Consider the following 13,058-nt stretch of genomic DNA (forward strand, 5'->3'; position numbering starts at 1 on the left):
GGGGCCAAAAAGAGGCTTTTTTTCGTTCTCCCCCCTCAAAGGCTGGGGAGAGAAAAAGGAAAAAGACGCAAAAAGTCCTTGTTTTTTGTTTTTGCGGGCAAACGCTTTTTTGTTTTCCGAACAAAAGACGCAAACAAATCTCTCAATTTTTTTTGTTTAAAGCGTGTGGTTTGTTGTTTTTGGGAAAGCAAGAAAGATGCGAAGGGCGCACTTCCGGTCTTCTTTGTCTTTTTTAACCAAGAACTTTTAAACCCAATCTTTTCTTCAATTGTGTGCAGAATTTTGAGAAAAGTAAATGGAACTGACCCTTGTCAGCGGTCTCTTTCAAGCAGGCGCTTCAAGAACGGAATCATTGTCCATGAATTCCAGCCAACCTTTGTGGTAAGGAGTGGAGTTGGTCTTTTCTTGATCCAGGTTGTGTGGATTCATTCGAGCGGACAGACCCAGACCCTGCGTTTCAGCGCGCGCACGCGCCGGGGCGTCGCGCCGCGGCACTCGCTCCGTAGCGCCAGAATGTTGTGACGCCCTAAGTGTAGTGGTTAATAGCTGACGACCATGAGGTCCTCTGGACTTTTAAAAACAAAAAGTCTGTACACCTTCGCCACTCTTATCTGAATACTGAGGCGATCCCTATGGAGCGACTCGGCCGCGCGGCCCTGGTTGTGAGCGTCCGCCAGTTGCATCACCAAGCGATGTACAAGAAAGGAGAAGGCGCCGGACCTGTGAAGAAGAAAAAAGGCGCTGAAAGAAGCTGAGTAACTGCGTGAGGACGGGAGTTTGGACGGAGCGGAGGCAGGCACTGCTGTGGTGTGGCTGTGTGCTGCGTGGTGGTGGTGTGCTGGTGGCTGGTGTGTGTGTGTGTGAGCATGCGTATCATAGATAAACCCGATGGTTGTCTTCCCCTCACTTGAACTCAGACTTCACACGAGGGAAGCTCCTCAGGACCTGTACCTCAGCTTTCACTCTGTTCTATCACTCCATCTCTTCCTCTCCTTTCCATCTTTCTCCCCTCTAGTTAGCAGATCTCCATCCCCCTCCCCGTTAGTTGCTCACCATGCTCCTTCTCTACAACTGTTTCCTCTCTCTCCTAGAATCGATCTATCGCCGCGGGGCCAGAAGATGGAGGAAACTCTACCGAGTCAACGGACACCTCTTCCAGGCCAAGCGCTTTAACAGGGTGAGTTTCTTCAAACCTCACTAGCAGACACTCCAGATGGGGGAGTAAATGCAGTAATGCCTAAACAGTGCAGTTCATGGAGCCGTCTTTGCTGGGGTATACTAGAATTATGACAATCTTGGTGTCACTGGGAGACACAGGCACTTTTAAAAAGCATATAAGTGTTTTGCTTTATGATAAGTTTGTAGTATGGTTAAAGTTTGGTCAGAAGATGTTGATTTTTGAGATGTAAGGTTAGGCTTAGGTTTCTCCCTAACCATAACCAAGTGTTTTAGTTGCCTAACCCAGAAGAAACCTTAACTATTAAGTTATTTTTCATAACCACAATCTTTCCCTAACAGTGACCATACTGTAGTTGTCATGTGCAGATAGCACAGAAATTAAAAAGCGTTGTAATCCTACATTTAGCAAAATGGTCAAATAATGGCGACATGTAATTTAAGAAAATAAAACACTTATACTGTTAAATTGAACACATTTTGTAAGTGCCTGTAGATGCCCTGTGGTTCATCAAGTACCTCAGCACTGTGCGTCTGTTCCAGTCAGAAACTGGCTCATGATGATCATTTCCAGGTCAGAAAACAGTCAGTTACTTTAATTTAATGAAGTACTCATAACCATAATCTTTACCTTACCCACACTTGTAGTGTGTGCTTCTAAACCTGTGCAGAGTGTCTTTCTGTGTGGAGTTTACAGTACAGCATGTCACATACTGCAGATTAATGATATATGACAGGTAATCAAGTCACCGCTCCAGCTAAGCTATCTGGATATTGATGTATAATTCAGTGTGTCCCAGTTATGGCTTGTTTAGTAGTTGTCTTATCTCAGCTCTCAGGTCCATGCGACACACACTCACAGTGTGTCAAGTACCTGGATGCACATATGTGCTTTCATCATTTCCCTGCCAAGATGTTAAAGAGCTCTAGCTGCTCACCCTGCTTGTCTGAAACAGGACTTGAGCGTTTAAAGTGTTGTTATTCTGTAATGCACAATGGCCACTAATGCTGTTTCAATCAGGCCTTAAGTACCTAACCTACCAATTTCTATGAATGGGGCGAAAGAAGATCAGGTCCTACTGCTGCCAGAACCAGTGTTTACCTGTACGTTGTGGCCTTAAGTGAATCGTGTTCGCTTTAGTCAGATCACATCATATTGTCCTGGGATATTGTTTTGTCGTGTGTGTAAAGGTCTGACATTTAAGCAGCAAATACACACAAGTCAGATCCCTTTATTTACCAGAACAGATGACATACTTGTTAGTACAGTAGAGATGTCTGATACATAGGGCACGTTGTAAGATAAACATTTATTGTCACTGTTACTATTTTCCTTCCTTTTAGGATGAGACATCTCCCATGACTGCTATAGTCTTAATGTCTAGGCAGAAAGTGGATAAGCTTAGTGCAGTGGCATCTTGCTGACTCAGCACTTTGCTCAAACATCTACTCCTCGATGTGGTCATTATAGCACAACTGAAGCACTGAGGAGCCTGGCATATTCAATAAAAGGCATATAGATATATAGTTGTACATTAGTACTTTCAGCTAAACCAGTAATCATAAAGGCTGGGCCATAGAGAACTATGATCCAAAACCACTCATCATAATGACTGGACTGCTGCTTTGTAGAGGTAGAGACTCCAATGTAACTGATCATTTTCAATTCTGTCTCCTACAAGCTACATACTATATGTACTACTAATTTGATTTACCACATATTAGATATTCTGGGGGAAACTTCCTTCCTGCCTTTGTTACACTCTCTTTTCCCAATTCAGGATGTATGCCGTTTGCACAGAAGGTATACACAAATCAGGGGAAGTACCGGAAGTAAAGAAGTCACCATTACTGCAGTGGCGTCTCCCTATAGTATGCGTGCGTTTGAATGTACACTTCACATGTACTTCTCCCTTTATTTCTTATGTAAAGTTACTTTTACAATGATGTCTAGCAAATCAGCAGCTCCAACAGTGGTGGCAAACTAACCGAGCTAGCTAGTATAGTAATATTACACAGTACATCACTTGAAGTGTGGCAGAAGTGGTAAATTTTTTCTGAATTTGTCCGGTCTCTATTTCTTTTTATTTATATATTTTATATATATATAGATGTGTATATATATACAATATACATAAATATATATTTCAATTCAGTTTAGTTTCCAGATTGGATTTTCTCATTTCAGTTTAGTTTTTATTAGTTTCAGTGTTACTTAGTGTTTTTTATTACAATACGAGCTCAAAAAAGTGGTAAGTAATCGTGCTTTAGTGGACAGATTTCAGAGATTGTAGGAAAGTTAAATATAAAAAAATGTTTACAGTGGACCTTTGGCAGATTTGTCCAAAATGAATGAAAATTAGTTGTACATTTTAGGAGGCAGGGTTGTAGATTTTTCAGATTTTATTTTTTCTTATAAATTCACTGCCTAGCAGTAAGTGTTTGTATTGTTAAGCAATTGATTTTCAGACTGGGGTTTTTCTGACTGTTGTTGCTATGCCAGCTTCCAGGCTTCTGGTTGGTTCACTATGTTGTCCTCAGCATATAAATAAGCCAAGGAGAAGTAGGTCGGGTTTCTCCTCCTTTCTCTCACTCCATCCCTCTCCTCCCTCTCAGTCTCTGTATGTTGGTCTCCATCTCTCTCCTCCCTCCTCTCCATGCATGGCGCTCCATCTCCCCCTGATGTTGCAGTGGAGAAAGCTGCTTTGTGGATCCCTCTCATAAGACATAATGGGGTCTCTTTAGCTCCCGTCTGCCACGTGACGAAGCAGAATTCAGTCATCCCTGACAGCTGTTTGCCTCACAGGCGCTCTATTAGTGGGCCGACTGACACCAGCCTTTCATGGTTCAATCACGCTGGTTCAAGCAGGCTGCTGAGAGCTGGAAGGGAATCATTTCTACCAGATGTGTTATCAGAATGAGAGGTAAAGTGAGGTTAAGGCGCACAAATAATCTCCAGTGACGCTGGATAGTAATGTTGGTTGGTCTTCCACTTTGGTCCAGACTGAAATATCTCAACAAACACTGGATGGATTCCAAGGACATTTTGTACAAACCTTGGATGTAGAATTCTAAAGACTTTGGCGATTCAGGGATTTAGTTTTGACAATTACTGAATGAATTGGGACAAAATTTGTTATAGTCATTGTTACCAGAAGAAGAATCCTAATGGCTTTGGTGATCCTGACTTTTCATATCACACCATCAGGTCACAATCTGTCCAACAGTTTTCTAGTTCCATCGATTTCAGCTGTATTTTGTGTTTAGTGCTTATTAGCAAATGTGAATTTAAATTCAGGAACTAATCCAATCTCTTTAACCCTGGGATTCTTGGAATACATTAGCACTCCGACACACTGTCTAACTTGCAATAATACATTTTGCAGGATGAAAGTCTAGCACCGAAAAATTGCAAATAAATGTCTTATGAAGAACTTATTTGCAACTTTTCATCTAAAGATCACTTTTTTGAATGGGTTTTTTGGTTAGATTTTGACATTGTGTTTTATGAAATAAAATACGTCTAAATCTTTTCACCTTTTGAAACTTAACTAGTCTGCCTTTACAGCCCCATCGTGTTTATACTCACACTATTCTAACTCAAACTTTACAAACTAGATTTTAATGACACAATTTAATTACAAGTTGGAAGTTTAGTGGTGGTGATGTTGAAGTCATGCGATCATGGTGTGTGTTTTTTTTTATATAACGTTAGCTCTTCTGCTGATTACATTTAAAAGTTGTCATTTGTGATTATCTTGATGAACAAAATGTGTGTTTTGCTGTGGCTCAGAGGCAGAGCGGGTCATTCCCTAATCAGAAGGTTGTTGGTTCGATCCCCGGCTCCTCCCGCCACATGTCGAAGTGCATCGGTGTGTCAATGTCTGTGAAAGGGAGAATGTGGCATGTAGTATAAAAGCGCTTTGAGTGGTCAAAAGACTAGAAAGGCGCTATAAAAGTCAGGTCCATTTACCATTTTACCACAGAGCTTATTTTCTCCAAAAATCAACAATCCAATGGGTTGCATTTTTGTTGAAGGAGCCAGGGCGATGCTAACTTCCAGATTGGCCAACAAAACTTATAAATAACAACTAATAAGTAATAATATTAGTAATAACTAAATTGATTAAAGTTGCCACAGGGTTAGACCTGTAACTTCTGCATTATAGCTCAACTGAAATGGCAGATTTGGTGCCACATAAGAAGGCGTAGTATCTGTTTGCTCTCCACATGTGGGTGGAATAGTAGATTCATGTCATTCTCATTGGCATTAGTTTTTTTATGTTAATGTTGTATATATGCAGTACATTTCTGACCAGTGCCTAAAAGATTGAATGTAGCACAGTGAGTGGAAATTTCAGATCTCATTTTCAGGGGCTGGTGGTGGGCCAGATTTGGCCCTCAGGCTACTATTTGCTGACCATGGGCATTTGATAGGGCCACATTATTCACCTAGTTTAATGATGAATAGTGAAGCCCTGTAGCCTTTACACCCTGCTGTCTGTCTTTCTGTGGATGCTGCATTGGGCTGTGATGGTAATAAATATGGTTGATGCTGGGAGATATTTTGTCGTTTCCTGCTATCCTCTCACTGCACAGATTGCTGCAGATGTCATTGGTCAGTCTGCTGTGATGAGTTTTCCTTGTCAGAGGTGAATCAGACTGCATATCATTTCTCAGCATATTAGGCCAGTCAGTTTCCAGGCACTCATATGATCTGTAATGCTGTCTGCTGGGCTGAAAGGAGGACTGTCAATCGATAAAAGCCTTTCTCGTCTACTCATCCCTTTATTCCCAAGCTGCAGGACTCTGGACCTCCATAATCAGCTCTTCCCCATAAACACAGCTAGAAGAAGGATGACTCCTCATCAGTGCTGGTTTTAGTCTGGTGGCTGCTGTGCAGCAGCGTTTGGCAGTTTCCCCGGAAATACAATGACCGATTCTGTTAGTCCTGTTTATCCTGGCTGGTGGACAGTTCAGTTTGTCCTTAAAATATGGTGAGGTCTTTCTGTCTTTTTGCATTGGCACTGGTCGGGCTGGGATATTTCTGCATCACACGTCATGTCATGTAGTGGACTCATGACTTGAATGTGTGGTACTGTAAATCCTGGAGTTACTGAAATCTCAGAGTGGAGCAGACTGGGATTCTGGGATTATATTGCTCCTGCACATGTCCAGCTAGGTCAAGGACATCACTGAAATACTCAGCTGCTCTGACGCAAGGCCTGCCAGAGCATCAGTTTAATGTACTTCTGCTGTTACTGTTTCTTGTTGGATAGGATGTTTTCTTATTCAGTATATCCTCTTTTCTGTGGAAACTAGGAGTCGTTTCCCTAAGTAGAGTTTAAATATTCATTAGATTATATTGTAATTCTTTCATCATTTTTTGATATTGTTCTGAGGTAATTACTGTGTGTGTTGGCAGGGAAAGAGGATCCGTCTCATACAGCCATTTTGGTGGATTTGTAAGTACAGAAGTATTGCTTGAGAACATTTTAGTAAAACATTAGAGTTGTTTTTCAAAAACTTTGGCTGTTGACTGCCTCTGCAGAGATTTGCTAAGTACTGACTGAAAGTTAAGTGTCTCCCAGTAAGTCAGAACCTATGGTGCTTCCTGGACTCAACAGTGTTCTGGATCTCAAATCTCAGCACACCAACAGGGAAAATAAGAGCTGTCGTTTTAACAAAAAGTTCAGCATTTTAAGTAAAAAGAGCTTTTTGCTGATGCAACTATCTACAACTTGGCTGTATTAAAATAACTAATTAAACCTCTTTAAAAGCAGTGCATGTATATCTAGCCATATAACAGCAACCAACAGACAGTATCTAGTAGAAACTACAATATCATTATCAGTGTCTAGTAAGGGCATAAGTTATTAGTTTGATAAAAAAAATATATTATATTGATTATTTGGACAGTGATATGATATTTGCAGATATCCCATATCCCATGAGTCTACCATGATTCGATATCGATTTTGGGCCCTGTGATATGAGATAACTGATGAGATCATATATGGTAATTTACACAATCAGTTAGATTTTTATCAAGTTAATAAAAGCAACTAGAATTTTATTTGAAAATTGTATTGCTGAATTCCATTTGTTGTATCTCATAACAACATTGTTTGCACATGGTATGTGCCTTGTCTTTATTTATATGTAAATGGTTGTTGTAAATTGTGTTGTTTTCCCTTTGTATCGATATATTGGATTGCTGAACATTGATACTAATATATTGATCATTATCGATGTATTGTTACACCCCTAGTGTCAAGTTATGTTTAAGATTATGGCTAGTGGAGTAGTTAACAGAAGATAATTGTTGGTGAAGTTTAGTTTTTTTAACCTACATGTCATCAATTTACATTATTCTGTTTTATTTGTAACATTACTGAATACATATTACAAGTAAAATATAGATATATGCCATTTTTGTTGTTTTTGTTGGACGACATGTAGCAAGGTTGGAATCGTACTACCGCCCTGACAGCTATCAGTATTTGATGGCTTGCATTGACATCAGTCTCGGATGAGGATGAAGCCTAAAGACTTTGGTGATCGCCTGACTTTCCCTCTAGCACTAGCATGATGTTTGCTTTATAGGTTGTTGTTATAGGAGTGAAACTTATTGACTTTGTTGGATGAATTAGCATGAAATATTGCACATGCTGAATATGAAAGGTCCCCAGAGGATTACTCCTGCTGATTTTTTGTGATTCCCTGTCTTTTTCTCTAGCAACATTAGCATGTTGAACGTTCAGTTTGTCCAGTTTTTTGGTTTATGACTAATGCATTCAAAACTAATGACATTCCCATGAACCTCTGCTGTGTTTGTGTTTAGTGCTAATTTGCAAATATTATTATGCTAACATGCTAAACTGATATGATGCAATATCACTCCCTGGTGTTTTCTAGCCTGTCCAAAGCCCCATGCAGTGACAACGTTCTCAAACTTCTTTTTACCTCTCACTGCTTATTACTCTCAGGTTGTGTGTGCCGTGTAGGGAAAGGAAAAAGGCAAAAGTTTGTGATTAATTCATAAACATACACCTTAACCTCTATGTAGAGTTAGAGTAGACAGACTGAAGGATGTCTTTGAAGTCTCGCTAAGGCATTTCCATGGCAACAGAGCACTGACTGGGGCTCTTTGTTCTTTACACTGTCAGCGTACACACCCTGTGAATGAATGTTGTCGATACACCGAAGCCGCATCACAAGTGTTTTAGTCTCCAGTGAGACTTCTGGTGACAGATTTATTGATGTCCAGGGACAGACAGACATAACATCCTTTGGTACTAATATAGCAAGGTAAGAGATGAGCTAAAAAATAACCACAAAGAAAGAACTAATCAAAGAACAAACCCTCTGGAGACCGTGTTATGTAACAGAGAATGGACTTAAGTAAGTCTCAGCTTTACAGTACATGTATGTGAGGGAAGGGAGGAGCCATAATAATAAAAACAGACATAATGTATGTATATAATATAATAATATATGACATCAATAATATTCTGTATACAACATAATAATAATGGAGAGAGCTGCAGTACCAACAAGTCATAAAATTATAATGTGAACATAAAAGATTTCAGTCCAGGGTAGCTTGTACAATTGAATATATATATAACACCACATTTTTTTAATTTTATTTTACAGGTCTGTAAATTCCTAGTACTACATTTCCTGGAAAGAAGCATTCAATATTGCACTAATAAATGTAAAATAGAGATTGGTACACTTTTTTTCCACTGGTCAGCTCAACATGCAGAAATGTAAAATGTGTTTACAGACAAACCTGCAAGTCACCATATATAGAAAATTCCAATCAAGGACCACTTAGCCAAAAAAAACAAACAACAAAACCACCTAACTCCCAAGTATTCTCCAAAATAATATAGGCCTACTTCAACAGTATATTACAACAGTTTTATAAATAGCATAGCCTACTACTCATTCATTGTCATCTTAATGGGAAGAATGGTGCTGTTTCTGCTGTGACATCAGTGAAACAATGTCTGGCTCCAAACTGGAGAGTTTTAGTCTCATGTCAGGGTTCAAATTGATCTGGTTGCGCTGCTTTGTTTTCAGACCAACAAGTGTGGAAAATCCAGCTTCACAGTTGTAGGTGATTGGAAATGGCATCAGCAGTTTCAGAGCACAGTCAGTGCTCAGGCCGGATGTGGACCCAAAAGTCTGTCAAACTTTTCTCTCTAAAAGTTGTCTTAAGTGCCCCATCAGATGCAATGTCCACAAGGCTATCAACCTGTCTCGGTAAGAGCTTGAAACTGACCTGGTCAATGTTTATTTTGTCCCCAAATGAATTTCTGATCCACTTAAAGCCTGGTTCTAGCTCTGGAAAATACCTTTCCCAACTGCGAATAAAGGCCCTGCAAATGTTCCTTGCTGGCTGCAACTGTGTCGCCATCTAGCTCCTCTTCAGCAGTGAGGAGAAAATCGTGGAGCAGCGAAAATGTACTTACAAAACACAATAGATTGTTCCTGATGTCAGTTGACTCGTCCAATTGCAGTGAGAAAAATGGGCTTTTGGTCGTAAACGTCATTAGCTGATCTTCAACATTGTCAGCCATACATGTTATTTGCCGCTGGACTGTTTCATTGGACAGAGGTACCCTGTTCATTTCATTGCTTGCTTTCCCCCCAAACAATATGTTCGCCATGACCTTCGCAGCTGGTTTGATTAAATTCACACCCATTGAATGAGGTTTTCAGTTTTTTGCTATTAACAGGGATACCCTCTATGAAGCCTCTGTAGCTTTCGCATTTCCCCAGGTGCAAAAAACTGGGAGGGCTCCTCCATCACGTGTTTCTCTCCAGTAGAGTTTCCCTATGTACTCCTTGTGTTTAGTTTGTAAATGCCGCCTGAGCTTAGCGGGTTTCATAGCTCGTTAGCCAACGATTCATAGCACAAAACACAATATGGTTTTGGATTCTCCTCATCTTCAGTCCAAAAAAATCCAAAATTGATGTAGTCGCTGTGGTATTTTCGTTTGACTTTCCACATTCTTGCCAAGTTTCACTTTAAGGAATTTTGTTTGACAGCGAACCATCTTCCCAGGACTCAATGCTAGCTGAAGCACTTGTTGCTGTTGAACCACTCCAATCAAGGCAATGCATCTTGCCTGTTGTGTTAGACATTTCATTTGATTTTCTTTTAATTGACCCTGTCTGAGATAGTCAATGGTTAGAGCGCGCTTATAATTTTTGGCGTGAATCGTAAAACAGCGGCATAGCACTGTCATAAAACGATCGAATTGGCCAGCTACATTGCTGAAATTCTGTTGTGAACACCGCCAAACACCCAATTTTATTAATTATATTTGAATGTACTTACTAACTGGCTTAATTTTGAAAACAATACATACATGTTACTCCCAAATAAGATTTGTGAAACACTTTTAATTTAAAACATGACCACAGGTGGTCCGCGGACCACTCTTTAAGAATGACTGGTTTAAGTGGAGCTGTTATTTCAAGGAAATTCCCCTCAAAATCAACAACTCAGCACAACTAACCGAACTAACCCCCAATTCTATAATCATTACCACGTTATATACTGTACAGTACTTCTTTCCAGGAAACTTTCATGAAGTTATTTGGAAATAATGCACACAAAATACAGCATTACCACTGGCTTTTTTGTCAACTGCTAGAATTTTTCATTTATATTTGGTAATCTATGTCATGTAAAATGTGTAATGAACCATTTTAGTAGTATCACTCAGAAACACTTTTGATGAAACTTTAATGAATAGCCCGGGCTTTTATTTGTTTACACTGAACTCAACCTGCCTTTATTTGGAACAGGCCTTTAATTCCTTTTGCACAAAACTCTAGCTCAGCAAAGATGGAAATTACTATCAAATTGTTTATTTAAACCAGTATGAATATTATTGTATATTAATTATACCACTGAGTAACATAGATTAGGAATCATTGATTTGATCATTTGATACTTTGGTGCTCATGGTTTCTGTAAAATGAACTGATTGATTGAATTGTGGAGGACTTAACTGATCTAACTAATTCCTATTAAATCCTGACCAGGCCTCTAATTGAGGCAGGGTCTCCATGCATCCATGCAAATCTGGAGAACATGGAAATTTAAAGACTAGTTTTCCAGTCATGGAAACACCTGGAAAATGATTAAAATAACTGATGAAATATCCTGGAAATATTCTATGTTGTCCTGAAAAATGTTACCCCCTCACTTAAATCGCATACATAAACCTGGGTACGTGTTTTATTGAAACTTGCTGCGTGGAATGACACTTTAAAAACTGGAGTTAGACGTGTCAGTACTAGGCCTACCAGTGAATTATATGACCGTTTGTGTCAAATGCTGTCCTCTACTGTCAAAAAATTCCTAGAACTGTCATGGTAAATGATTTCTTAAAAAGAGTGGGAACCCTGTTGAGACATGTGTTTATCCATCAAAAGGGGTCTAGCAAAGGGGACCTGCCTCTAATTGGGACCCTGCTTTTAAGTGAGGTTTTACAGTATTCATTAATTATTAATTCAGGGTCTGTAGACACCTTGTTTGCACATTTCAAAAAACATACATGGAACACAGATAATATATGTGCCAATAGGAGTGTTATGTGAAGAATGTCAACAACCAATATGCCAATATGATGCCAATAAATCCTGCTTCATTTAAAGCTGCCCTTATCAATTTTTTGTAATTACCATTAGATCAAATGACTATTTGTACTGCGAAAGGGACCGCTCATAGTGAAGTCTGATGTATGACCTCATCTGGAAAGGGTTCCCTTGTAGCCTGCCACTGCCCATCCATCACAGTCTGCCAGTGTATACTTGTCAGCGCACCTTGTTAATTAACCCTTGATGGAAAAATCAGTGATGTGTCAGTCAGTGTGTGAGTTAAAGACTAACCTGTCAACATCCTGTCCTGTGTGTGTCTTACAGAAAGCCTACTGTGGCCACTGTAGTGAAAGGATATGGGGGCTGGGCAGGCAGGGCTACAAGTGTATCAACTGCAAACTGCTGGTCCATAAGCGCTGTCACAGACTCATCCCTCAGACCTGCCAAAGGCTTATGGTGAGTATTTCATCATGCCCCGGGCAGCAAACGGCACAGCAGTGTCCTGTCACATCCAACATCAGCACAGTCTCTCAGCAGTTTGGCAAACTGGCGTTTACATGTTGTTGATGATGAAGACTTTATCCCCTCACCAGGAGTATTATGTGCTAGTAGCGCAAGTTTAACACATCTCATATACTTTACATGTTCATGACAGGTTACCTTAGGCTTAACTTTACTACTGCAACTCTTCTTTTAAGTTTGAATCATAAACAGTTTATTATAATATGGGTCTTATTACCATAGTTTGGGCAATCATTACTATTAGAACTTTGTTCTCACCTGACTAATTGCTGAGAACTGGGAGCACGGCAACATGGTGGTCTGAATGGGTCAAGAAACACAAGTCAGACATGTTGTACAGAAGCTAACACAAAATCAAAAGTGTGAACATCCACACAACTGCAGCAAGTACAGTAGGTCCAAGTTAAAGCAGGAAGTTGGCCTGTACACTTTGTTATTGTTCTCATCTGCTTTTGCTTTTGGTAGACTGCATACTGGAATTACAGTATCACAAAGCTTAAAAGAGTACTCCGTTGACTTAGCATTGAACTCCTAGAAAAAAAACCCAAAAAACAATGAATTAATTTATCTCACCTTCTGTGCATAAGAAACTTTAATCACATTTCAGCACATGCTTAATTCTGCAAGAAACAGTGTGTCTGAAAAATATATTGTATAATTTCCACAGTAAAATCCTTCATCTCCTCCTTCTACCTCATTAAAAATTCCAATTCATTTCTAAAGTTTTGCTGCTG

General features: G+C 39.7%; 1 protein-coding gene across 2 annotated transcripts in view; it reads left to right on the top strand.

Moving 5' to 3' along the window:
• Positions 1 to 13,058, top strand: part of LOC118324909 (protein kinase C zeta type-like) — a 132,533-nt gene that overhangs the window by 60,074 nt on the left and 59,401 nt on the right. For both annotated transcript variants that reach the window (XM_035657416.1, XM_035657417.1), the window contains 2 exons: positions 1,092 to 1,177; positions 12,127 to 12,258. In XM_035657416.1, coding sequence (XP_035513309.1) covers positions 1,092 to 1,177; positions 12,127 to 12,258 — 218 coding nt within the window. The remainder of the gene's footprint in view (positions 1 to 1,091; positions 1,178 to 12,126; positions 12,259 to 13,058) is intronic.

The sequence above is a fragment of the Morone saxatilis genome, unplaced genomic scaffold, assembly GCF_004916995.1.
Source record: "Morone saxatilis isolate NCDOM2014 unplaced genomic scaffold, NCSU_SB_2.0 Contig15, whole genome shotgun sequence".
Taxonomy (NCBI): Eukaryota; Metazoa; Chordata; class Actinopteri; family Moronidae; genus Morone; species Morone saxatilis.